Source organism: Mytilus trossulus, unplaced genomic scaffold, assembly GCF_036588685.1.
Source record: "Mytilus trossulus isolate FHL-02 unplaced genomic scaffold, PNRI_Mtr1.1.1.hap1 h1tg000247l__unscaffolded, whole genome shotgun sequence".
In the NCBI taxonomy this organism is placed as follows: domain Eukaryota; kingdom Metazoa; phylum Mollusca; class Bivalvia; order Mytilida; family Mytilidae; genus Mytilus; species Mytilus trossulus.
Window position 1 is genome coordinate 342,556 of NW_026963318.1, and position 27,206 is coordinate 369,761.

General features: G+C 32.7%; 1 protein-coding gene across 2 annotated transcripts in view; it reads left to right on the forward strand.

Moving 5' to 3' along the window:
- The first annotated feature begins 25 nt into the window (after positions 1 to 25).
- LOC134701615 (BOS complex subunit NOMO1-like) overlaps positions 26 to 27,206 on the forward strand; it is a 52,106-nt gene continuing 24,925 nt past the window's right edge. The window contains exons 1-22 of one of the 2 annotated variants that reach the window (XM_063562753.1): positions 26 to 214; positions 679 to 814; positions 2,673 to 2,880; positions 3,362 to 3,437; positions 3,683 to 3,760; positions 4,444 to 4,518; positions 7,119 to 7,253; positions 7,665 to 7,754; positions 9,860 to 9,916; positions 11,068 to 11,267; positions 11,931 to 12,108; positions 13,089 to 13,230; positions 13,806 to 13,873; positions 14,866 to 14,929; positions 19,533 to 19,669; positions 20,101 to 20,249; positions 20,712 to 20,810; positions 22,287 to 22,421; positions 22,842 to 22,924; positions 23,401 to 23,417; positions 23,514 to 23,656; positions 25,458 to 25,584. In XM_063562753.1, coding sequence (XP_063418823.1) covers positions 77 to 214; positions 679 to 814; positions 2,673 to 2,880; positions 3,362 to 3,437; positions 3,683 to 3,760; positions 4,444 to 4,518; positions 7,119 to 7,253; positions 7,665 to 7,754; positions 9,860 to 9,916; positions 11,068 to 11,267; positions 11,931 to 12,108; positions 13,089 to 13,230; positions 13,806 to 13,873; positions 14,866 to 14,929; positions 19,533 to 19,669; positions 20,101 to 20,249; positions 20,712 to 20,810; positions 22,287 to 22,421; positions 22,842 to 22,924; positions 23,401 to 23,417; positions 23,514 to 23,656; positions 25,458 to 25,584 — 2,535 coding nt within the window. In that variant the 5' untranslated portion in view covers positions 26 to 76. Of the gene's footprint in view, positions 215 to 678; positions 815 to 2,672; positions 2,881 to 3,361; positions 3,438 to 3,682; positions 3,761 to 4,443; positions 4,519 to 7,118; positions 7,254 to 7,664; positions 7,755 to 9,859; positions 9,917 to 11,067; positions 11,268 to 11,930; positions 12,109 to 13,088; positions 13,231 to 13,805; positions 13,874 to 14,865; positions 14,930 to 19,532; positions 19,670 to 20,100; positions 20,250 to 20,711; positions 20,811 to 22,286; positions 22,422 to 22,841; positions 22,925 to 23,400; positions 23,418 to 23,496; positions 23,657 to 25,457; positions 25,585 to 27,206 lie in introns of both variants that reach the window. The other variant, XM_063562751.1, reaches the window with a different exon arrangement.

The following is a 27,206-nucleotide window of genomic DNA, read 5'->3' on the forward strand; positions in this document are numbered from 1 at the left end:
GCGTTTTAAAGAACACATTCATGCATAGATGATCCAAAGCATTTAGATAACTTTGACAGCCGGCTTTGGAAGAAAAATGAGGACTAATCTCTTCTTATTTTGTGTTTTAGCACCAGTTTATACCATCTTAATCGGTCACATAAATGGCGATTCTGTATTTGGTTGTGGGGGATTTGTCAAATCTGACGTCGATATCAACTTTTCTTTAGTTGAAGTAAGTTATTCAGTGTCAGTAACAAAAAGTAAAATCACAAAAATACTGTAACAAGTAAGCATCATAATTTGACATTAGCATTGTAATGTATCCGGTCGTTCTGTCCCCAAACTGATTCTGACCCAAGTCGAACAGGCTAAAAGTCCATTCCGGCCAAGTCGATCAGGTTTAAAGTTGATCCAGCCAAAAATAGAATAATGAATTATCTATACAGCCTTTTGACTTTGAGGAACCGTAGCTCATTAAGTACTTATGTTATTTTTTTACTATTTGTGGACAATAGTCCGTTCCGCAGCTAGGTATTGTATTGAATTTCTAGACAAATCATGACAAATGGGCACCCAGTGTGGCCAGATCAGCACCTGGTTAAATCGACGCCTGATGTAGTCATTTCGGCACTTTGTGAAGTTGTATGAATATTGTTTTTTATTATTAACATGATCAAGTGTTTACATTGTTTTCAGGTGAAGCTGTATACCATGCATGGTAGTGTAAAGTATCAGACAGACTGTGCTCCTAACACTGGGTACTATCTCATTCCATTGTATGACAAAGCTGACTTTAAACTGAAAGTAGAACCACCTAAAGGATGGAGCTTTGGTAATTTATGTCTAGTCTATGTTTAAATATTTACAAATCCATTTTTCCCTCTCACTAATTATATAGAGTAAAAACAATGAATTAATTGAAGTTCTGAGTCTTCAACGAAGAGTATTTTAACTCACTGTCACATCTAATATATATAGAGCTTATGAAGTTTATAAGTGTCAAATTTAATGTAGTTTTATAAAACTTCAGAAGCTCTATACATGCTACTACAATATATCAGTGTTTTCCATTCGCCATTTAAGCCGGGTGTGCCGACCACCTTCTTTTCAAAGCCGACCACCTTTCCATTTCAGGAGGTGGTCGGCTTTTTTTTCAAATTCTGGATTTTTTTTTCGGTTCCGCACCGTAAAATTTTAAATACTAATCGCGCTTTGAAGTTTGTTTTTCAATGACAAAAATGGCGGATCGTCAAATTTCAATGTTTTCTTTTATTAATCGGGAGAATGGAAAGGCAGATGACGATGGTGCTAAGGAAAATTCTAAGCCATATAATTCATCTAAAACGGATAGTTGAATTGAAATTGTTGAAATTAATAAAAAAAGTATCAAAACAACAGAAAAGGCACACAGGCGATCGCGAAGATAAACAGGTTGGGAACAATCTCAAAATGGGGGATATCCCTAAAATTAGGGACTGTCCATCAGGCAATGGGTCATATAACTGTTTAAGAAAAGATAAAGAAAAACTTAGATTTATTATCTTAAAAGGGGGAAATCGTTTTATTTGATACAACTTTTCTAAAAGATTGTCCATAACACAGGCACTTGTTTATATCCATTGGAAGACCCACTATCAATGTCTCTTTGAATGTACCCCTCTTAAAAGAGATAGTCATTACATTGAGAGGTTACCCCTCATCTGTTTCTCTTTAAATGTACCCCTCATAAAAGGGATAGTCATTACATTGAAAGATTACCCCTCATATGAGGGTCGGTGATAAATATGAACAGGACTTTAAAATGTATAATCGTCATAGAAGGATAATACTGTTCTGTGTGCCAAAAATACCGCACTAAAGCGAGGAACATGACAGAAACTTGGTTGGATAGGCCATGCATTAGCAGACTTCGTAGGAAGAGGGAGTCCTGCCAAAGCCATTATGATCTGCTATTCGAGATGCACAAAACTAATTTGTCAAATCCTTTAATGAAAGGCTAGCAGTGATAGCAGAAGAATGGTTCAATTCCATTATATGTGAATACAATTCTTATCCTTCTATTTGTGACCCCAACCCACAGTAAAAATCAACCCGGTTGAAAATATTAAAAAAAAATCAACCGGTTGCAAGTGTTTTTTTCAAAACACCCACCTTACCTTAGTGAAAAAAGGAGAACACTGTATATGTATATATTTTTACGGTACCATCTTGCATGTCTTGCTTCTAAAAATTATAGCATCACATCCATAACATAATCTATAAGAAAACCAATTCAGATAGCAGAACATTAAAAAAAATAGCATCACATTAGTGATTACCATGATTCTAAAAGGTTCTGGAGAGAACACTGTCAGAGATACATATTTTTACTGTTAAATAAACAGGACTCTTTAAAATTCAGTCAGAAAACTATTACCATAACTCATATAAAACAGATATCTCTATCCTTCATCTGTGGTATAGGAAGTAACTATTTATCCATACCATGTACTATTCTCAATATATATGATTAATAGCTGGATCATATAGTTTTATGCTGTAGTGTATGTACAGCTCGCCTCTGTGTCTGAACTAAATATCTGACTTTTAGATTTGGTTTGAGAAATTGATTTCTGATATCTGTTGATCAGAACTTTAACTGGTTGGTGCTATCTAAATCTAGATATGATTTTACTGTTTTTATATTACAGAACCTGAGAGTGTTGAATTGAAGATAGATGGCACCACTGACCCATGCAGTCGTCAGGAAGACATAAATTTTAAGTTTACAGGGTTCTCTGTCAATGGAAAGGTCATAAGTAAAGGTCAAGTGAATGGACCTTCTGGTGTGACAGTTACACTGCACAAGTCAGGGTCAACAGAAATTTTACAAACTGTTACAACAGCTGAAGATGGCAGGTTGGTATCTTGGATTCTAACAAAAATTTGCAGAACATTTCATAAAATTTAGAAAGGAATTGGGGAATATGTCAATGAGATGAGGAGAGGACTCAATCAAAGAGCAAAAACAACTGCAGGCCACCAATGGGTCTTCAACACAGTAAGAAGGCATGCTTCAACTGGTCCCTAAACAAAAATGTATTAATTCCTAGTGTCAAAATTTATGAAATTGTTTTCTTTACATCAGTTTTATTTACTCGTTTTTGTGCGACACAAAAATGTACAAGCTGAGTCTCTGCTAACATGTCAGATTCTAGTTTTACATTTGTTAGGTAGTTGTGAGACAATACAATCTATACCTTTCTATTAGCAAAGAAGTCTTCAGGTTATAATATATAAGCAGCATATTCAAGAAAGAATATGGAAGACTTTCTAAATCAATATTAAACTTGAAGAGAATGTAATAACAAAATCAAATGCTGTATGATATCTTTTCCAGCTACATTTTCAGTAAAGTCATGCCAGGCGATTATGATATAAAAGCAACAGCGTCTCCAAAATATAAATTCATACAGGTAAGAACTGCTTCATGTAAACATTAGTGTTAAACAAGGTGATCATCTCATTGAAACAAATGTAAAGATATTAACAACATGTCTTTGAAAAAAAAAAATCTTATTTATTCACAACTATTTCAGACTCATGGCATTTTAATATGTTGAATATTGTACAGATGTTTTAGGAAGTCAGTATATGCAATTTTTACATAAACTTTCTAAACAATCATGATATTTGATACATTGTAATAAATATTTTCCAGCAACAAGCCAAGGCTACAGTGACGGCTGATAATGGTGATGTAGGAAGTTCTATAGTGATTGCTGGTTATCAAGTGGTGGTAAGTACAAATGTACACCAATGCTATTGATATTGTTTTAAAGATCATAAAAAAATAATAAATTTCAGAAGCAAAAATGCTTATATTTGATAATGTTTTTTTATGGGGTATATTTTAATTAATAAATTATTCTTTGCTTACAGTTCTTCTATAAAAGCATGCAAGGCAAAGCTTTGATCACATTGCTTGCTATGTTTGCTTGGATGTTTGCAAACAATAGGTAGGCGGAGTTTCAGTCTGTTTTATGTATACAAACATAGCAATCAAGTTGATCAAAGGTTTGCTTTGCATGCTTTTGTGAAAGAGCTGTAATCCAGTTCAAGCTTTGAAGCTAATTGTTCCTTACTGACTATGCAGGACAGGCCAACATATCTTTGACACAAATGAAGTTTTTTTAATCCATCATTGTGCTCAATCGTCATAATAAAAAATAAAAAAATGTCTCATAATGTGACTCACAGGTGATATTTTTCTGCGCACACATGTATCAAGTTTTAAGTGGTGTTTGTGTTGCGCAGTCTTTCATTTTCTATGTAGTGTTTTAAAAAATTACAATCATATGACAAAACAAATGGTAAATAACCTTGCTATTACCTTTACCTGTCTTATTTGTTAATCATGTTACTATACTGTAAATATATTGAGTTTGTTTTAGTTCTAATAAATCTTTGCTCTGATTTTAGGGAAAGGTACAAAGTGAAGGAGAGCCAATCAAGGGAGTTAACTTTGTACTCTTTTCAAAAGTTGTAAACAAACAGGTAAATATGATTTTTATGTCTCATTTATGGGCATTATTTTTTCTGGTCCATTTCTTTGTCTGTCCTGCTTCAGGTTAAAGTTTTTTGGTTGAGGTAGTTTTTGATGAAGTTGAAGTCCAATCAACTTGAAATTTAGTACAATTGATCCCTATGATATGATATTTCTAATTTTAATGCAAAATTAGAGTTTTTACCCCATTTTCACAGTCCACTAAACATAGAAATGATAGTGCGGATGGGGCATCCATGCACTAGGGACACATTCTTGTTTGTTCAACTTTCTTTATATCTTATGGTATTTGAAACATTCATCGTACAATAAGGGAAATACAAGTCATCAGATAGAAGTTGACATTTATTTATCCTCATCTGTCACTTTTTTAGCTCACCTGGCCCGAAGGGCCAAGTGAGCTTTTCTCATCACTTGGCGTCCGTCGTCCGTCGTCGGTCGTCGTCCGTCGTCGTTAACTTTTACAAAAATCTTCTCCTCTGAAACTACTGGGCCAAATCAAACCAAACTTGGCCACAATCATCATTGGGGTATCTAGTTTAAAAAATGTGTGGCGTGACCCGGTCAACCAACCAAGATGGCCGCCACAGCTAAAAATAGAACATAGGGGTAAAATGCAGTTTTTGGCTTAAAACTCAAAAACCAAAGCATTTAGAGCAAATCTGACATGGGGTAAAAATGTTTATCAGGTCAAGATCTATCTGCCCTGAAATTTTCAGATGAATCGGTCAATCGGTTGTTGGGTTGCTGCCCCTGAATTGGTAATTTTGAAGAAATTTTGCTGTTTTTGGTTATTATCTTGAATATTATTATAGATAGAGATAAACTGTAAACAGCAATAATGTTCAGCAAAGTAAGATCTACAAATAAGTCAACATGACCAAAATGGTCAGTTGACCTGTTTAGGAGTTATTGCCCTTTATAGTCAATTTTTAACCATTTTTCGTTAATTAAAGTAATCTTTTACAAAAATCTTCTCCTCTGAAACTACTTGGCCAAATTAATCCAAACTTGGCCACAATCATCTTTGGGGTATCTAGTTTAAAAAATGTGTGGCGTGACCTGGTCAACCAACCAAGATGGCCGCCACGGCTAAAAATTGAACAAAGGGGTAAAATGCAGTTTTTGGCTTATAACTCAAAAACCAAAGCATTTTGAGGAAATCTGACATGGGGGTAAAAATGTTTATCAGGTCAAGAACTATCTGCCCTGAAATTTTGAGATGAATCGGTCAATCGGTTGTTGGGTTGCTGCCCCTGAATTGGTAATTTTGAGGAAATTTTGCTGTTTTTGGTTATTATCTTGAATATTATTATAGATAGAGATAAATTGTAAACAGCAATAATGTTCAGCAAAGTAAGATCTACAAATAAGTCAACATGACCAAAATGGTCAGTTGACCCCTTTAGGAGTTATTGCCCTTTATAGTCAATCTTTAACCATTTTTCATAAATCTAAGTAATCTTTTACAAAATCTCCACTGAAACTACTAGGCCACAATCATCTTTGGGGTATCTAGTTTGAAAAATGTGTCTGATGACCTGGCCATTCAACCAAGATGGCCGCCACGGCTAAAAATAGAACATAGGGGTAAAATGCAGTTTTTTGCTTATAACTATGAAACCAAAGCATCTAGAGCAAATCTGACAAGAAGTTAAATTGTTAATCAAGTCAATATCTATCTGCCCTGAATTTTTCAGATGAATTGGACAACTGGTTGTTGGGTTGCTGCCCTCCAATTGGTAATTTTTAAAGAAATTTTGCCGTTTTTGGTTATCTTGAATACTATTATAGATAGCGATAAACTGTAAACAGCAATAATGTTCAGCAAAGTAAGATCTACAAATAAGTCAACATGACCTAAATGGTCAATTGACCCCTTAAGGAGTTATTGCCCTTTATAGTCAATTTTTAACAATTTTCATTAATTTGGTAAAGTGTTGAAACTATTGATATAAAAATTCAACTTTCTTTCTGGTATCTGAAATTCAAATTTCAGTATTTATAAAGTGTGATAAATGATTGTTTGATGGAAGAAGCTTCTATCAAGCCATTATTTAGAAACACTATATATAAGGAATCTAGGGCAAACTTATTTAAAAAAATCATCAAGCTTATACATTATTGTGGTTAAGCCTGACCAGTCTGTAATAATTAACAGTATCCACAGTCGTTATTCATTGTACAGTTTTGTAATGCCCCATTTATGGGCTTTATGTTTTCTGGTCTGTGCGTCTGTTCGTCCTCCTGTCTGTTCATTTGTTTGTCTGTTTGTCCTTCTGTCTGTTCATTTGTTCGTCTGTTTGTCCCGCTTCAGGTTAAAGTTTTGGTCAAAAATTTTGGTCGAGGTAGTTTTTGGTGAAGTTGAAGTCCAATCAACTTGAAACTAATTACACATGTTCCCTATGATATGACCTCGATCGTTCAAATTTTAATGCCAAATTAGAGATTTTCCCCCTTTTTCACAGTCCACTGAATATAGAAAATGATAGTGTGTATGGCGCATCTGTGTACTGGGGACACATTCTTGTTGCACTTAATTCAATGAATTTAACTTGAAAATACTTTAGCACTATTATTTTACTTTTAGGATGTGTTGGACTGCGAAAAATCAGTTCCAAAAGGATTTGTCTCCCCTGACAAGCAGGAGTCTTTATGTTATGTTACATCAAAGGATGATGGCACATTTACCTTCCCCTCTCTGTCTGTAGGAGAGTATAGCATTGTAAGTATAGAAAAGGATGTTTTTGCTAGAAGAAAATAGAAACAGCCAGAAATAGATGATAAATTGAGCAATAATTCAAAAGAAAAAAAAACGTGCCATTTCTGTTAGAAGACCATTGATAAATTTGCACTTCCTATAGTATGCTGTTCCATATACGGAAAGTTCTGTATGTAAAAAAAAGTATATGATGATTGATAGGAAATAAAAATAGCCATAAATAAATGATAGACTTAGTTTTAATTGTAAGAGAAAAAAAACCAAGCCACTTCTGTTTGAGAAATGAATGTTAAAACCATTGATGAATTTGCATTTGTTGTACAGTAGTTATTTATTCAATGTATGAAGAGTTCTGTGTGAAAAATTATAATACTTTGAGAGGGAATGACACAATGTTATTCTCATTCTTTTCAGGTATCATTTTTTAAAGGAGAACATATTAGATTTGATGTTGTACCTGCTAGTATGGAGTTCAGGGTTCTTCATAATTCAGTCAATTTACAGGTAAAATTTCTTTTAGTAATGATTACTGCAGAAATTTGAAAGATGCAGTCGCTCAACTTACTGAGAACACAATACATGTATATAAGTAATAAAAGCAACACAACAACACAAAAAACAATGTATATTATATACCGAAGATAATGCTAAAGTTTCTTCTAATCAAATAATTATGTAACAAAACTTTCTTTTCTTACTAAAACTGCTGAAAGAAAGCCAAAAAAATTGATGTCATAATAAAATTTTGACCAATGAAAAATGAGTTTAAACAAATCTCACATTGATGGAACTAAAAAAAATCCACTTGTCAGGAAAATGAAAAATTTGGTTAGAGTTAGGTTAGAGAAAAATTTATATTAAAAAATTTATATTAAATTACATGTATATATGAAAAGATAAATAAATAATTCAAATGTTTCTCTAACCTAACTCGATTTTTCAGACTTTTAGGTCCAATGGGCAGGGTTTACAACATTGTATTGACAAATATTACTATTATAATGTATATATACACTATGTCATTCAGTGTGCACCACATTTTTAATGTTATTTCTTCATAGCCACTAGATTGACAACAACACTAATGTTATCTGCAATTTTTATTAAGTCGACATGTTTCACCGATTAGATCGGCGTCATCAGGACATAGTATACATAAAAATAAGCTCTGAAGTACTAAAATGCGGCATCAAATATTTGACGTCATAGTGTTCTTTTATTGTCCATGTTGTTATTGGTTACATGTATTGAATGTATTTAGTGAAAGAGAATGAAATATGTTAATAAAGTCATACAGTTTTTGAGAATAAAATAAAATAAAATATAATAAAATGTTTTAAAATTTGAAATGTTCTTATCTAATATTTGTCACTGGTAAAAATGTTGTATATTCCTCGGACTTTCACTTGGTTCATCCAGTTGTTTTCTGTGGGTTCATCATTACATACAGTTTGTTAGCTTGAACTCTGAGTTGGTTCCTTGTATGTTTTGTAACAATTTGTAGTTTTGTAAGTTGGTATTTCTTCAACTAGATATCCGTAGCTGTTGGTGGTATATTTTAGCGATTTTGTTGTTTTAACGTATATAAAATCATCATCTGAATCTTCTGAATCACTGAGTTGTAGATCTTTTTCAAGTATGTTCATAGATGGCATCTCTGATGTCTCTTGAATTTTGAGTGGAGTTGGAGCTGTATATTTTGGTGGCGCTGCCATGATCATAAATTTTGGTGTTATGTCATATTTGGTTTGGGCTTCTACGGGTGGAACCCATTTGGCAATTGGGTCAGCTGCGGCTTTTGGTGTTGCAGTTTTCTCATTAAAATCTGTAGTTGGTTTCTCCTGGTGCTTAGTTGTGATGTGTTTCTTCGCTCCATGTTTCCTAGTGAATGTAGCTGGGCAATGAAGGCATTCAAAAATTGTAACAGTGGGTTCATGAAAAGTCTTGTGGTGTCTGCGGCGTGTACTGATGCTGGCGAATTTTTTATTACATTTTAAACATTGGATTCGTGTCTTTAAATTTTTTCCTCCTGAATTTCCAAAGCATTCAACTTTTCTCGGAGTTGTTTTCGTTTTGGCCATATTATCTTCTTCTATTTAAACCCCAAGGTTCGGCAGTTCCTAGCTTGTGTATTAAGCTTTCTTCTGTGCGTAGTCTAATGTTTACATTGTTTTTCGTTATTACTATGCCCTTAATTGTGACGTTATCCCTACTGTGATGTTCTGATGTGAAGTGTTGTGATACCGGTTTTAGATTTTTTCTTTCTTTTGACAACCCTGCATACCGTCGGTATCCACTTAAGGAATCTCTACCTTCACGAAACTTTAGAGGCGTTGGTTCAGCAATCCGCTATTCTTCATAGACAGAAAAAATATTACAGTCATTCCTTAAACAAATTTGTTTATTATAGTTCAAAACTGTATCGTATGGCCTTAATACACTTGTTCATTATACAGTGAACTTTAATAAATAGAAAGGATACCAAATTAGTTTTTGAACCAGATTACATGGGTTTTTATCAAAATGGAAATGTTTAATTCTTGTATACATGGCATGGTTTCTTGTGCACACATCTCCTTATTTCATTAATTTTTTCTTTTATATTGCAGCAAACTTTCCAAGTATCAGGATTTTCTGTTAGTGGCAGAGTTATCAATTCTGTAAAGGTAATTTTTGTATTGCTATATATATATATATTTATTAAATGATATGAGCAAATAAGCCCTCATACGGATAAATCAGCATGTGCAATACTAAAAACGTTCCACTGTCAATATAAATCAAGATTTAATATTGCTCTTCGAACAGGGCCAATACGGAAAAAAACAGGGCCAATACAGAAAAAAGTGGGAAAAAAGCTGTATTAGCCCTAGGGCTAATACAGGACGTTCACTTCCGGTTTTCAATTTTCTTACGCCATTATTTAACTTTGGAAGAATCGTTATGCATAAAAATATTTGTATAATATTTTTTAAATTAAAGTCATAAAATAAACAGGTTAAATGATGTCCAATGTTTTGTAACGTCTTAAAGTTTTGAAACGGAAAAAACAGGGCCAATACAGAGAAAAGCGGGAAAAAAGCTGTATTGGCCCATGGGCTAATACGGGACGATCACTTCCGGTTTTTAATTCTCTTATAATCATTTAATAAAAGTGTTATGAACTGGCTGTTTCTGTATTGGCACTGGTATAGATTCTCGGTCAGCTGTATTGGCCCTCGACCCTACGGGTCTCGAGGCCAATACAGCAAACCTTGAATCTATACCAGTGCCAATACAGAAACAGCCAGTTAATAACACTATAATATATATTCTTTCTGTGTATATGTTATGTAATTCTTTTAAATTCCTGTAAATAAATTGAGTTTTGTATTTTTATACAAAAGCATAATCTTGGAGATTAAACAATATTTTGTTTGTTTTATTGTGATAGTACTATATAAAATGTATTTTATAAAAATTGACCTGTATTAAAAGACAATCTGTACGTGTGTTATGAGATTACTTTTTGTGCTATCCCTTAACACCCAGTCTTTGATAGGACCATGCAAAATGCCTATAAGTGGGTCCACATAACATGTCAACCAAATGAAATGAAATTTTGCATACATGTTATGACAGTCAAAAGAAAAAAAAATCTAACTTATTAGAATTTTATTTTAAGCTATTTTTAGATTTTACAGCGCCATTTACTGGAAATGCCTTAATTTCGAAAAATATCTACAAAAATATCACAATTTTGTTAGTCTGAATATGCTAGATAATGTTATGTGGAACTTCACGCAGGTTTCACTGTATTTTAATTTGGTTTTTATAGGGATCTGGAGTTGGGAATGCTGCAGTATATGTGAATGGAAAAAAACAGTCTACGACAAAGTCTGATGGAACTTATCATCTAGAGAATATGAAAACAGGATCATATATCATCAAAGTGGAGGCTGACAACATCCTGTTTGATGAAACCAGTGTTAAAATATCTCCTAATACTCCACATCTACCAGATATTATAGCTACTAAGTAAGATTATTGGGGTATTTTTTGTGGTTTTCACTTCTCTGTATGAACAGGCATCTGTGGAAATATCAGTTTACAGTAAAATCTTCAAAATGAATTGTGTTATGACATTACCAATGAACAGAAAACTGGCATATTTTTAAATCTTGACATAACAAAAATCATCTAGATTAAGTCTGTCACAACCTCAACAATTATTTCATACTTTGTCGTCTCAATTAACTCACAGGCAGAATCCAGTGTTTCCATCTGATTGATTTTGACATTTCTATGCTTGCTAAGTTTTGAAACAGCTCTGAATTGAAGTAACTTCTTTATAGAAAAGTAGGTATGTGAAATACATGATTTTGCCAAAACTCTTTTAAATTTCATGTTAAAAGTGCAAAATATAAAATGTAAGATGTGAGATCAATATAATTTTGTAAAGGATTCCTAAGATTCGTAAAAATGGACATATTTGATGTTGACTTGCAAATTTAACAAAAATTCTGAATGTTAGATTGAGCTATGTTCTAATTTCACACATTGTGAAACCACATTATTAATTTTGGGTTATTACTGAATGTCACTAGAGTCTGATGGTTACTAGCTAAGATATGGTAAAATGAATACTTCAAAGGAAACAAACATTTCTTGTATTGTATATTATATATCTATTTCTTACAGATTCAGCCTTTGTGGTCAAATAGTCATTGATAAGCTTCCTGAGGGTCTTAGACAAGTACCTCCACAAAGAAGAGTCATCTATTTCCCAGAAGGGAAAAATTCTGATGCTGTATCCATTGCAACAGATAAAGATGGAAAATTCTGTACCCATGCTGCATCAGGCAAATATCTGATTAAGGTACAGCCTATACAAGTGTTTATTAAATTTAGAATACTACAATACATGTGAAAGAAAAAAGAATACTGTAAAGCAACTTATTTGGCCCTTCAACTTTATTGCATGTTTAGTATTTCCTAGCAAACTGTGCAGCAATTTATTTTTATGCTTAATTTTAAAAGTCAAAATTTTATATTTTCACAACTGTTTTCAATAAACAGTATGTCAGCAGATAGCAGTACATGACTTTGATTTGACCTTGAATTTGTTATCTGTAGGTACACCTCACTGAAGAAGAGGTTGCTGGAGGTCTCCAGATTATGACTTTGATTTGACCTTGAATTTGTTATCTTGTAGGTACACCTCACTGAAGAAGAGGTTGCTGGAGGTATCCAGATTATGACTTTGATTTGACCTTGAATTTGTTATCTTGTAGGTACACCTGACTGAAGTAGAGGTTGTTGGAGGTCTTCAGATTATGACTTTGATTTGACCTTGAATTTGTTATCTTGTAGGTACACCTGACTGAAGAAGAGGTTGCTGGAGGTCTCCAGATTATGACTTTGATTTGACCTTGAATTTGTTATCTTGTAGGTACACCTCGCTGAAGAAGAGGTTGCTTGAGATCTCCAGATTATTATGACTTTGATTTGACCTTGAATTTGTTATCTTGTAGGTACACCTCACTGAAGAAGAGGTTGCTGGAGGTCTCCAGATTATTATGACTTTGATATGACCTTGAATTTGTTATCTTGTAGGTTCACCTGACTGAAGAAGAGGTTGCTGGAGGTCTCCAGATTATGACTTTGATTTGACCTTGAATTTGTTATTTTGTAGGTACACCTGACTGAAGAAGAGGTTGCTGGAGGTCTCCAGATTATTATGACTTTGATTTGACCTTTAATTTGTTATCTTGTAGGTACACCTGACTGAAGAAGAGGTTGCTGGAGGTCTCCAGATTATTATGACTTTGATTTGACCTTGAATTTGTTATCTTGTAGGTACACCTGACTGAAGAAGAGGTTGCTGGAGGTCTCCAGATTATTCCCAGTGAGAAGTCTATCATCATACCTAATGCTCCTTTATTAGATGTCATGTTTACACAGTTCAGAGCCAAAGTTACAGGAGCTGTGGCTTGTCTAGGTACTTATTCTTTGTCAAATACAAAAAATGGCTTCAAAAATAGATTCTCAGCTTTAGATAAGTTTATAGCTTGCGTTTTGTGTGAGCTAAGGCTCCATGTTGAAGGCTGTACTTTGACTTACAATGGTTTACTTTTACAAATTGTGACTTGGATGGAGAGTTGTTTCATTGGCACTCATACCATATCTTCTTGCATTTATTAATATATATCATTGATGTAAAAAACTGAAAGAATAATGAAAAAAGGAAGCTTCAAGAATATAAAAATGCTGACAATTTCTGTGTTTTCCACAATGAAACTTACGTTCTCTAGATTAAAAATTGTTTGAGTCATTATAAAGTTTGAACAATGTTTAACACATGCTTAAGGTCTTAAATTAGGATTTAATTTTTGCTTTTGTTATCTTTGAGAATTTTATCGAAATTTGTTTTCTTAACTATCATTATTGTATGTGGGATATTACTGTACCTTCTATTCCATGGTCAATATTTTTAAGTAATGAGGGGGTTGATAAAACAGGTGACATTCAAACTGTAGGACTATATAACTGAAACATTTCTTTCTCATTGAACAGAGAAGTGTGGATCTATGGAGGTATCCTTAGAGGCTGTAGGCCGAGATGACTTTAAACAAACAGTTCAGGTAAATATGCATAAGTTAGGCCGTTAGTTTTCTCGTTTGGAGTGTTTTACATTTGTCATTTTGCTGCCTTTTATAGCTGACTATGCTGTATGGCCTTTGCTCATTGTTGAAGGCTGTACAGTGACCTATAGTTGTTAATTTCGGTGTCATTTCATCACTAATGGGGAGTTGTATCAATGGCAATCATACCACATCTTCTTTATGCCCTATTATGGGCATTATGTTTTCTGGTCTGTGTGTTCGTCTGTCTATCTGTCCGTCTCTCTGTTCCTTCATCCTGTTGCAGGTTAAAGTTTTTGGTTGAGGTAGTTTTTGATGAAGTTGAACTCCGATCATCTTGAAACTTAGTAAGCATGTTCCCTATTATATGATCTTTCTAATTTAAATGCTAAATTAAGAGATTTTATCCCATTTTCACGGTCCACTGAATATAGAAAATGATAATGCTGATGGGGCATCCGTGTACTTGGGACACATTCTTGTTATACAGTTAATTTGACAATGGTTTGGACCCAAAAAAACTGTGTGTTTACATTTACACAACCAATTCAATGAACAAACATTTACAAGAAGACTTATAAATGCTTGGGGTTCACCACAGAATGAAAGATGATGCTGGATTTTATGATTGCATGTTTTGATGTCAAGTAATATTGGTATTGCATTTAGTAACATTTTTATGTGCATTTTGTTGAAATTCTTTTAGCAGATGTACAACTCCATTTTTAGAGTATTCACCATGATCGCTCTTCTAAAAGGTTCAAATTGTGGCTTGGGGGTGATATCAATGTGTAGAAAACCAAATAATCTCTATTTATTTTTAACTCCCCTTAGACAATAAATTTGTGGATGTGATTATGAAGAAACATAAGTGTTTTAATAATTTTGATAATATATAGTTTCAATTAAGATATAAAAGTCAAAGTTATAATAATGGTTAACTTTAATGAATTTTGTTTTCAAGCATTGTAATATGTTATTTTGTTTTAAAGGTGAAAGAATCTGGGAAAGAAGGCATATTTTATTTTGAGAATGTAATGCCAGGAAAATACAAAGGTATGTACATTGATATGTCAGTATGCTTATATTTTCATGATTTCATGATTCATAGTGTACAGTCAACATGATCAAATATTTTAATTCCAATCTTTGCAAATAAAAAAATATTATGATTAATAATTAGTTTATAGGGTTTCTTAGAAACTATGAATTATTTGTTTTTATTATTTATATTTATTTCTTTGAAATTTGTCATGATTTATTGGCTGTATGGGTTAAACTTGGCAGATTTTTAATTTTTTTTACAAGGATTTTGTTTGTCCGTCAGATTTAAAGATTTAAAATTTTAGACTTACTGAAAATTATAAAGTGATAAAATTTGTTTCCTTTTCATTGATCATTTTAAAATAAATTCAATTGTCAGCAAATCAAAGGGGCCTCTCAGTTGAACGGCAAACGATTTAATGGCTTCTAAGTTCAAGACATTGGTCACGTGATAAAAGGTCAGAGTTTACGATTTTTTTGTAAACGTGCATGCCTCGTGGTTTTTGGACTCGTATCGTCTTATTTGTACTCGTACATTAATAAAAACCAAAGTGTTCAATTCTGGATTGAATAAGCTTTCTTATTTTATATAATTATAATAAAAAAGTATTGTTAAAATGTTATAAATTCACAAGCGAAGTGAAACTTTTTTCTGAAAATTTGCGTAGGTCCACGGGAAATCCTTAATAAATCCTTAAATAGGTTTGGTAACGTGTTGAGGGGTAAAAAATATGAAGTAAAACCATTTTTTGCTCCTAATATTACAATATCAAGTCACAAAAACCCCGGATACGCAATTCTGTCAGATTATTCGTGGCGAAGCGGAGATCAAAGGGAGATAACTCGGTGCGCGCATCGTAGGAAATTGCAAGTTCACAACAGTAAATATGAGTAAAATTAATGATTGCAGATCTATTTCGACGAGTTCTTGAATACCTTTCAATATTCCATGTTCCTCTACTGTTGTAACATTAAAATAGTCATTGAAAGGTTGAATATGACATTTTTTTCAAGTTCTTACAGGTTTTTGAACACTTCCAAAGAAGACAATTACCAACATTTTATATCAGACTGACTCTCTGAAACTTGAATATATTGTATATATTCTCAAGGATTTGTATAGCTAACTATACAAATCCTTGATATTCTCAAACACCCTTTTAGTAGATAGAAGGATACAAGATGGGTTTATCAGTCATTTGTCAGAAGAACCTGTGTAACAATAGAAGCAGAAGCATAAGATTACATTTAAACAAAAATATGGAAAAAAAAAGGAAATATATAGTCTTCAAAATTGTGACCATTACCATAGATTGAAAATAAAATCAATCTGAAGTAGCCAGAAGTACATGTACAATTTTTGTTTTATTATAGCTGCTTTAAGATACAGTTGCAGATCTCAGGGAGTCTGATGATTGAAACCTCCTCTTTTTATGGAAGATTAATGCATTTGAATGGGATCATGCATATAGTTGGAACCCTCCTTTTATCCTTGGTTGAGAATACCATCACTTATGTTTAAAATTTTCTGGATTCACCCTGAGATAAGAAACTACATAAGTTGTACAAGTTCTGTTGCTTGTCTTAATCAAGAGAAAAAAATCTGAACCTTCAAAGAACCAGAAATGGATTTAAAACATAATAATCAACACAAAGATCACTGAACAAAAGCTGTATTGTAATCTGATATATCCTGCAGTTATCATAAATCCTGTTATATGTATTATTTGAAGTTTTGTTTCATATTTTTTCTTCTTTCTTATATTTGAATTCAAAAGTCCTGCGACCAACTGTTAAGTCCTTGATAATCAATTATTGATTGGATAATAACATCAGCTGACCAGTAAATAAAATTTGAAAATGCTTTGTTGAAATAAAATAGTGGTATTATGTCATTAGATATACTGAATCAACTTCAAATTTAATCCAAATTCACATTTACCTGCTCTAAAATGCAGTCAATTGGACTACAAAAACCTGAGACTACTTCAATGTATAACATAGAGATTGTGGTCACCTCCCATGTTATAGTAGTCTTAAACAAAAACAAAACTGACTTCACTTGAATACAGTATGTTCAGAATTCTTTTGAAAAAGGACAAAGTTCAAAAAGAAATTTATTATTCTTATATCAGAAATAATCTCATAGTATCAAAGCAGAATGTCAGTTCTTTTAATTGAGATAACCAGTTTAATCACATTATTTACTTTTATAAAAAAAAAAGTCATGATATTATCTGGATTTACAATCATTGACTAAGCTTGTCATCAACTCACTTACTTTACAAATGCTTTTAAAAGTTAACCTGTCAGTACTAAAATAAAGAAATGTGGTATAAGACAAGATATTTTATTCCAATTAAAGGGCAAAGGAAGAGCAAAGTAATGTACATGTATTACAATGATTTATATATGTGTATATATAATGGATCAATGATGTTGATATAAATCAGATAAATATGGAGATAACCAACTCCATTCTTAGATTTTAAACCACAGCTAGTTCAGAGCCACACATATATATTTGAAAAGGCATATAATAATTATATCTTCAATTAACAGGCAAATATTCCCAAATGCCCAATTAAAACATTATCTGTACTCTCTATATATATTGATAACTTTCTGAGTTCAAAACATTTATTTTAAATTGCAACACAGTCACTTTTCAGTTTTCAATGCCTCTAGGTTTTCTTGAATAAAAAGCCAATTAGATTTGTCACTTGTGCTTATTAATAACTTTACAATTTTTTTACAACTTATTATTATATTATCATTAAATTCTTTTCTTAAAAACTTATAAAGGGGAAACTGACATTTATGGTATAGTTGCCAATGACATAACAGCCTGGAAACTTATCACCAGAGTCCAAGTCTTTGTTAGCAGTGACAGTTAAATTACAAGTCACTTGAGTCTGACATACATCAACAATCAATACATTCCATTGTTTTAAGGCAAATGAGGAAAATAAGAGTAACAATAGCTTTTGCCTTACTACATGCAGAAGAGAATATTAGAAATTATAATATAAATTAGTAAAAAAGACAGGACTTAGCCACTGGACTTTTAGTAGTACCCTTACTAACCCTTAGAGGAGCTGCTGTATACTAGAAAAAAATATGTTGATGATTTGACCCCATCAATCAGCATTTTAGCATTACATTATTGTCAATTGCTATCTGCTCTATTTGTTCCAACCTGTCATGAGAGTCAAAATGTATATGAGGGTAGGAATTAAACCCATGTACGTTCATTTACTTTATTGTTCTTTGTGTACACAAAAAATAACATTATGTACATGTCCATGAAATATATCAAATGCAAAAAATGCTGTAATGTATCATTACACCCTCATTAGTTAAGGACCAAGTAAAAGAAGTCCCTGCACCTACCTAGACGTATTTCTTGGGTAAGATTTATTATATAACTATTGAAAGTATAACACCATAAAGGTTATTGGTAAGAATATAGTAACATCAACGTGCAATTCAAGTAAACAAACTGTCAAACATAAACAATCTACCACGTGTTTGTCTGCTGCGCTTGAATTCAAAACGATCCATCAGGCTTATTTACACGAATTTTTGCTCAAGAAGACAGTTAAATGTGTCCGTTTACCTTATGGGGTCTGTTAAGAATGTATTTGCTGTTATAAATTGTGTATGGATGGAAATATAAGGAAGATAACATTGATTTTTACCGTAACTTTTGAATACACAACATTCCCAAGGTATCCCCACAAAACACATGGCTACTTTGTAACGACGGCTGGTAACGTGTAGCCACTTTCTAACGGCAAATGCAATTGGATGATCTTCAAAGATCAATAATAAAATTGCTAATAAATGATTGGATACGAGATTCTGTCAGATTATAAATAGGTGAAAAAATGTAAACATTGAAATCCGCCATCTTGACGTAGGAAACAAACTAATTTTCAGTCTTGGATTAAAGGACATTGCGCACATTGCCAGCGTATCATGCATAAACAGTCATCTGCAAATATATCTTTCAATTTGTGTTTTACACTTACTTTTCTATGTTTTAGTTAATTTAATGTTTTAATTTACTACAGAATGCGACATCGTTCTCAAAGATGCCATAGAAAAAATTATAGGTGGCGCTGTTTGTGGGCGTAAACATTTTACATACGGGTTCTTTTTTTGTCGACAAATTGACCTCTATCTGTCAGATTCAGGCGTTTGCCTTCCAACTGTCTGTTGCCAGGTAGTATGAGTAGTTCATTTACTGTATTTCCAGCCTGTCAACACTAAGGTTGTTAGTCCTAATCCTGCACATGTTCATCTTCAATCTCAATTGACTAGGATAGTTAAATTCCTTTAGGTTTTGATTTTCAAAAGGTACATTTTCTTCTTCCACCAATATAAACTGACCGCCTCCATATTGCCACAAGTGCTAAATTTGAGACACCAACAATTATCCTCATCATTTTACCATCTATATGTAAAATATTCATGTTTTTCCATTTAAGGGAAAACTAAAAAAATATTATAATCTTTTAAACTTATGTCAAAACACTGTGTTTCATCCAATATTTTACATTTCACATTTACATGTGTATCAGATTGAGAGGAATCCATTGTTTTATTTCAGCCATTTTGATGCATGACACCTGGTGTTGGAAGGAGAAGACCATTGACATAGAGGTCACAGATAAAGACCTAACAGGGATTAAGTTCATACAGACTGGATATATACTCAAATGTAGTATCTCACATGAAATTAAGTTGGTAAGTAAATTGATTATATACAGGACGGATGCTATTATTGACTTGTTTTAAATTTAACAACTGTGAAAAGGGGTGGACTAATTGAAAATCTACAAATTGACTCTGAAATGAAGAGATTGATTAAGATACTCAAATGTGAAATTTAGTTAGTAAGGAATTATTGTCATTGGAATCATGTTCAATTTTTTTTGTAGTTTGTAAACCATGGTATGAAATAGAACACTTAACTGAAAATTTATCTGTGTAAGGATTTTGTGGGCTATGTTTGTTTTATTTTCTTGATGCCATTGTTTTGTTTAGCTTCGTTTTATTTTAAAAAAAATAATTAAACTCTCCCTATGGAATCTTACTATCTTTAATAAAGTGAAAATAAATGTTTTAATATATACTCCATTAAAAATGAAGGCTAAACAATTTCTCTTCTTTTTTAGCATTTTGCCCATGAGAAGAAAGTTGGGACAGTTGGATCATTTAATTTAAATAAAGGAAAGAATAGATTCTGTTTAGCCCAGCCAGGTGTATATAAGTTGACTCCAGATTCCTGTCACAAGTTTGAAAAGGATATATACACTTATGACACGTAAGTTTGTTTGAATATATACACATAAGACACACAAGTTTAAGATGAAGACTACAGAAATAGCATGTTATTGAAAAATAAAATCATGATAAAAAGTAAAAATAAATCAGTTTTAAGCAGTGTGGAATATAGATACGGATTTCAAGACAAAGCAATGTTAGGTTAGGATAGATGGCTTCAGCCTAAGAAAATTCACTATCTCTAGCTTATATTGAACAAATATGTTCAAATAAATTACTTGGAAATATGAAGTGGGTTGAACAAAACCAAAAAAAATCAAATACTGTTTGAATTATCTTGTTACTGTCAGCAATTGATCTAAAACAAAAGGTGACTTTGACGACATGATTGAGAGAGGAAATATGAAAAAATGTTTCATTCAATTTTCCGTAAGCCCCATCTGAAGTCACATTAGGAAATTGTTTGTGCAATATTCAGTTTGGATTTCATTTGTAATTTCAGATCTAGTCCAGAGTTGCTGACCTTGACAGCAGTAAAACATCTGATAGAGGGCAGTGTTACAACAGAAGAAGCTGTGCAGGATCTAGCAGTAACACTTTTGTAAGTGATTTGATTTGATTCTATATTTATTGTAATCAGTTTAAATACTTTCTTGCTAATTTTTGTCGATCCTGCAACTTTTGTTGCAGAAAGCTCGACATAAGGATAGTGATCCGGCGGCGGCTACGGCGGTGGTGGCGGTGTTAGCTCACTTCTTAAAAGCTTTATATTTTAGAAGGTGCAAGACCTGGATGCTTCATACTTTGTATATAGATGCCTCATGTTACGAAGTTTCCGTCAGTCACATGTCCAATGTCCTTGACCTCATTTTCATGGTTCAGTGACCACTTGAAAAAAAAGTTAAGATTTTTTGTAATGTTGAATTCTCTCTTATTATAAGTAATAGGATAACTCTATTTGGTATGTGCGTACCTTGCAAGGTCCTCATGTCTGTCAGACAGTTTTCACTTGACTTCAACCTCATTTCATGGCTCAGTGAACAAGGTTAAGTTTTGGTGGAAAAGTCCATATCTAAGATTCTATAAGCAATAGGGCTAGTATATTTGGTGTATGGAAGGACTGGATGGTGTACATGTCCAACTGGCAGGTGTCATTTGACCTTGACCTCATTTTCATGGCTCAGTGGTTATAGTTAAGTTTTTGTGTTTAGGTCTGTTTTTCTCTTACTTTAAGCAATAGGTCTACTATATTTGTTGTATGGACTTATTGTAAGGTGAACATGTCTAGCGGACAGATGTTATTTGACCTTGACCTCATTTTCATGGTTCAGTGGTCAAAGTTAATTTTTTAAGTTTTGGTCTTTTTATCGAATACCATACGCCATAGGTCAACTATATTAAGTGTATAGAAATATTTTATAATCTATATATTAGTCGCGCAGGTTTTATTTGACCTTGACCTCATTTTCACAGTTCATTGCTCAGTGTCAAGTTTTTGTGTTTTGGTCTTTTTTTTTTAACTATGAGTATTAGGTGAACTATATTTGTTTTATGAAAGCATTGTTAGCTGTACATGTCAGCCTGGCATGGTTCATCTGACCTTAACCCCATTTTCATGGTTCGTTGGTCTTTGTTTAGTTATCTTGGTTAATGTAACATTTATGTGACAGTTGTAATAAAGCTTTATACTTAAGACTATCAATATAATATCAATGATTATTAAAGAAGGCGAGACATTTCAGTGTGTGCACTCTTGTGAAATATCAGTGTTAACACATGAAATCAATCATTGAAATAAATAGGTATTCCTAAAATGAATTATATATTATCTATTAATTCATTTTTTAATTATCAAATTTCAATTTTACTGACTTTTAAAAAAAAGAACATAAAATTGTATGCAAAGTTGTGTAAGATGGTTTATTGAACTACATTAAAAACAAAGATACTGATGATGAAAATCCAACATATTCAAGCTGAAAACATAATTGTCATCATTTAATTACTTCTGACACATAAATTGAAAGTATTTTAAAGCAAGCAAATAGTTGAAATGTATGTATGTTTTATATTATAGATCACTAGTGGATAAAACACCAATAGTCCTTGGTCCACTGACTACAGAAAACAAATCCCCACCAGCTGATACCAAAGACAACAAAGCACCACAACCAACTGGACCATTTGTTTACAAGTTCTCACATTGGGCAAGGTAATATCTAATGTATCTCAGTCTCCTTTATAATATTAAACTAATATCTCTGAGATACACTGGACAAGGTAATATCTAATGAATCTCAGTCTCCTTTATAATATAAAACTAATTTTTGTAGAGGTTATATATGTGCTCACTTCAGCAATTAATTCACAATCTGAATTGAAGTCAGAAGAAATTTTATATAAAATTTGTGAGTCACATACCAAGGAATGACGTTCATGTTATGTTGTGTTTTTGTTTCAATGAATGAGTTGCAAAAGAAGTTTCTGCAACATTGTCTATAGAAGTTTTAACCAAGGGAAAACATTGTAATGGACCCAATACATGTATATATAGATATAGTTATATACTTTCTGTTCTTGCATTTCATATAAAATTGAATAAAGCTTTATAGAAGATTGTGTTTCATTTCAGAACTGGTGAAAAGCTGGAAGTTAGTGTTAGTTCCAAAGAACTGTTATTCAGTCCTGCCAAAACAGAAGTGGCTGTTTTAGGAGGTAAGTAGATATAAGAAGATGTGGTATGAGTTCAATGAGACAGCTCTCCATCCAAGTCACAATTTATAAAAGTAAACCATTATAGGTCAAAGCAAACCTATAAACGGCCCCAAAAATTAGTACTGTTTAAACATTCAAACAGGAAAACCAACCGGTCTATTTAAAAAATGAAGAAACAGCATCTACTGAACATCAGATATACTTTAAATGGCACTGTCAAAAAGGAATATTTAGTTTGCAGTCTTTCATAGGATTCTAACAGGTTCTGTTGATTTAAAAAAAAAAAAAAATCATTTAAACAAAATAACCAACTGATATTGAAGAAATGGTAATTGCATAAAACTGTTGATTGACACTTATATCTATGATTTATGTTTAAGATACCTGTGCCGGTGAGGTAGCTAAGTTTATTGGTAAGAGAGGAGTGTTAACAAACTTTGATTGACACTTATATATGACTATAATTTATTTTCTAGATACCTGTGCTGGTGAGGTAGCTAAGTTTATTAGTAAGAGAGGAGTGTTAACAAACTTTGATTGACACTTATATATGACTATAATTTATTTTCTAGATACCTGTGCCGGTGAGGTAGCTAAGTTTATTGGTAAGAGAGGTGTGTTTATCATTGGTCATATTAAACCTGCAATAATGGGAGTTAATATCACTGTGACAACTAAAGGAGTCCAGGCACCTTCTGTTTCTGTTGATTCAGCTGCTAATGGTGGATTTAAGTAAGTTAAAATGCAATTGATAAGACACAGGTAGGAGTAGTTGGACGGAATAAGTTCCAAACTTAATGTGGCTTTCGTTCTGAACAAGTGATCTAAAAAGAAAGAAAATAAAAAAATATAATTGGCACTTTATTATTTTGATGTTGCAAATCTTAGAGAGGCACTGAAATCTTTTCTACAATTGGCTGCTTTTTTATGTCTTCTTTATTCTTAAAGTATATATGAAGTTGACCATCTCAACTATTGAGGTTTTACTAGTAATAATCTACAGTCGACTCTTGTTATGTCGAAGTCAGCCGGACCAGAGAAATATTTCAAGATACACATAGTTTGACTCAAACAAACACCGGAAGTTGACAATCTAAGGGACACAACTCTTGCTTAGCTTGGTAAAGCTAAAATAAATCCCTGTGAATATGGCAAGGGGATCGATATTCTAGTATCAGATCGATGTATTTGTATGTCACAGTCTTTTATTATCATAATAACATTATTTTTACTTATTCAATTATTTCAATTAAAAAAAATCCTATGGCTTTCCAAGAAAGTAATTTCCAATCGTTATTGAGGTCGGTTATAGCTGATAAAATTGTTTATTCCTGGATACAAGAGATTTAAGAAAATTTTGATTTCTATTCATTTTGTTTTCTGTTCAAAAGAAAATATAACAAGATTAAAGACGCCGTTTGAGTAGTTTTAAGGTGATCAGCAATGGAAGCCACAATCCTCACTTTATACCCATCCAAGCTCATTAGTGTAAATCACAAATTTATTGTTTTGTAAACATTTTAAATACTTTTTCGTGAACATTAACAATGTATCACTAATTATTTATAAAAATTCTATAAAAGATAATCATCGGTAAACAAACACTCATGGAAATAGCATGTCATAAATCAATACAGTGGTCAGTGACCGGAAATTTAATTACACGTGTATTGTCAGATTAACTCTTTAATCCATTTAAATCCCGGAGGTCATGTTTTGACATTTGTGTATTAGATCGAGATAAAAAATGAATTTTGATTGCTTTTGTTAACCTTGGGACCATAAATTTAGTTCCTCAACCGAAATTTCGACTCATCCAATTTCGACTCATCAGGAGACGAATTACATACTTTTGTATAGAATAAAAATCGGGACTAAATGAAAACTTCGACTCATCCGAAATTTCGAGTCAACCGAGTTCGAGACAAGAAGAGTTAACTGTATATCTCTTTCTAAGAGATCAAAAAATTGACAGTAAGAAAATATCTGTATGTATAAGTTACATGATGAAAGAATAACAATACTTAAGCTAGAGAGATAGCTTCATACTTTCTACATTGTCAGGATAAAAAATTGCAATTAAGGTGGTACCTAACAATACAGGGAGATAACTCTGTAAAATCAGCTAAACGTTTTAATTACGTTGTGTTGTTAAGGGAATATTAAGCCTCTCAATGATCAAAATATAGTTTGTTAAACTGCTATATAACCAGTGTATTTTTTTCTAATAAAACGGTAGGTTCAAATTATTTGAAATTTTTATATTTTTTCAAAGGGTTTTAAGTCAATACTTTGTCCAATTTTTATGAAAATTAAACGAGCCAAATAAATTTAGTGAAAGTGATGGGTACCACCTTAAGGTTAAAATCATTACTTGAAGAATTAAAATTTTACAAAATGTTTCTAAGAAAACCATAAACCATGTCTACAATGAGAAAAAAATATAATCCAGCAAATTAAGTGAATCTAAAAATTGAAGATAACAATGGACTTGTCAAGGAAATCGATTGCACATATTAAGTTTGTTTTCCAGGATTGGACCGCTACACAAAGGAAATGACTATGAAGTTACTGCGGAGAAACATGGTTATGTGTTTGTAAAACAAGATGGTGAGATGGCTGTGTTCTCTGCTTATAAACTGGGAGAAATATCGGTCAAGGTTAGTTATATAAAGGGGAACAACATTTTGTGCTTTTAATAATTATTGCTATGTTTCTATTGTGAATATTAAAGTGAGCTACATAATGTGATTTTAGTATTTGTTGCTTTTTTAGCTCACCTGGCCCGAAGGGCCAAGTGAGCTTTTCTCATCACTTGGCGTCCGTCGTCCATCGTCCGTCGTCCTCGTCCGTCGTCCTCGTCCGTCGTCGTTAACTTGGCCAAATTACTGGGCCAAATTAAACCAAACTTGGCCACAATCATCATTGGGGTATTTAGGTACTCAAAAACCAAAGCATTAAGAGCAAATCTGTCATGGGGTAAAATTGTTTATCAGGTCAAGATCTATCTGCCCTGAAATTTTCAGATGAATCGGACAACCCGTTGTTGGGTTGCTGCCCCTGAATTGGTAATTTTAGGGAAATTTTGCTGTTTTTGGTTATTTTCTTGAATATTATTATAGATAGAGATAAACTGTAAACAGCAATAATGTTCAGCAAAGTAAGATCTACAAATAAGTCAACATAACCAAAATGGTCAATTGACCCCTTTAGGAGTTATTGCCCTTTATAGTCAATTTTTAACTATTTTTGGTATATCTTAGTAATCTTTTACAAAAATCTTCTCCTCTGAAACTACCGAGCCAAATTAAAACAAACTTGGCCACAATCATCATTGGGGTATCTAGTTTAAAAAATGTGGGGCGTGACCCAGCCAATCAACCAAGATGGCCGCCATGGCTAAAAATAGAACATAGGGGTAAAATGCAGTTTTTGGCTTATAACTCAAAAACCAAAGCATTTAGAGCAAATCTGACAGGGAGTAAAATTGTTTATCAGTTCAAGATCTATCTGCCCTGAAATTTTCAGATGAATTGGACAACACGTTGTTGGGTTGCTGCCCCTGAATTGGTAATTTTAGGGAAATTTTGCTGTTTTTCGTTATTATCTTGAATATTATTATAGATAGAGATAAACTGTAAACAGAAATAATGTTCATCAAAGTAAGATCTACAAATAAGTCAACATGATCAAAATGGTCAGTTGACCCCTTTATGAGTTATTGCTCTTTTCAGTCAATTTTTAACCACTTTTACGTAAATCTTAGTAATCTTTTACAAAAATCTTCTCCTCTAAAACTACCAGGATAAATTAAAACAAACTTGGCCGCAATCATTATTGGGGTACCTAGTTTAAAAAATGTGTGGCATGACCTGGCCAACCAACCAACATGGCCGCCAGGGCTAAAAATAGAACATGGGGGTAAAATGCAGTTTTTGGCTAAAACTCAAAAACCAAAGCATTTAGAGCAAATCTGACAGGGAGTAAAATTGTTTATCAGGTCAAGATCAATCTGCCATGAAATTTGCAGATGGATCGGACAACCTGCTGTTAGGTTGCTGCCCCTGAATTAGTCATTTTAAGGAAATTTTGCCGCTTTTTGTTATTATCTTGAATATTATTATAGATAGAGATAAACTTTAAACAGCAACAATGTACAGCAAAGTAAAACCCAAAAATAAGTTCACATGACCAAAATGGTCAATTGACCCCTTAAGGAGTTATTGTCCTTTATAGTGCATTTTTAACAATTTTCATAAAATTTGTAAATTTTAACTAACAT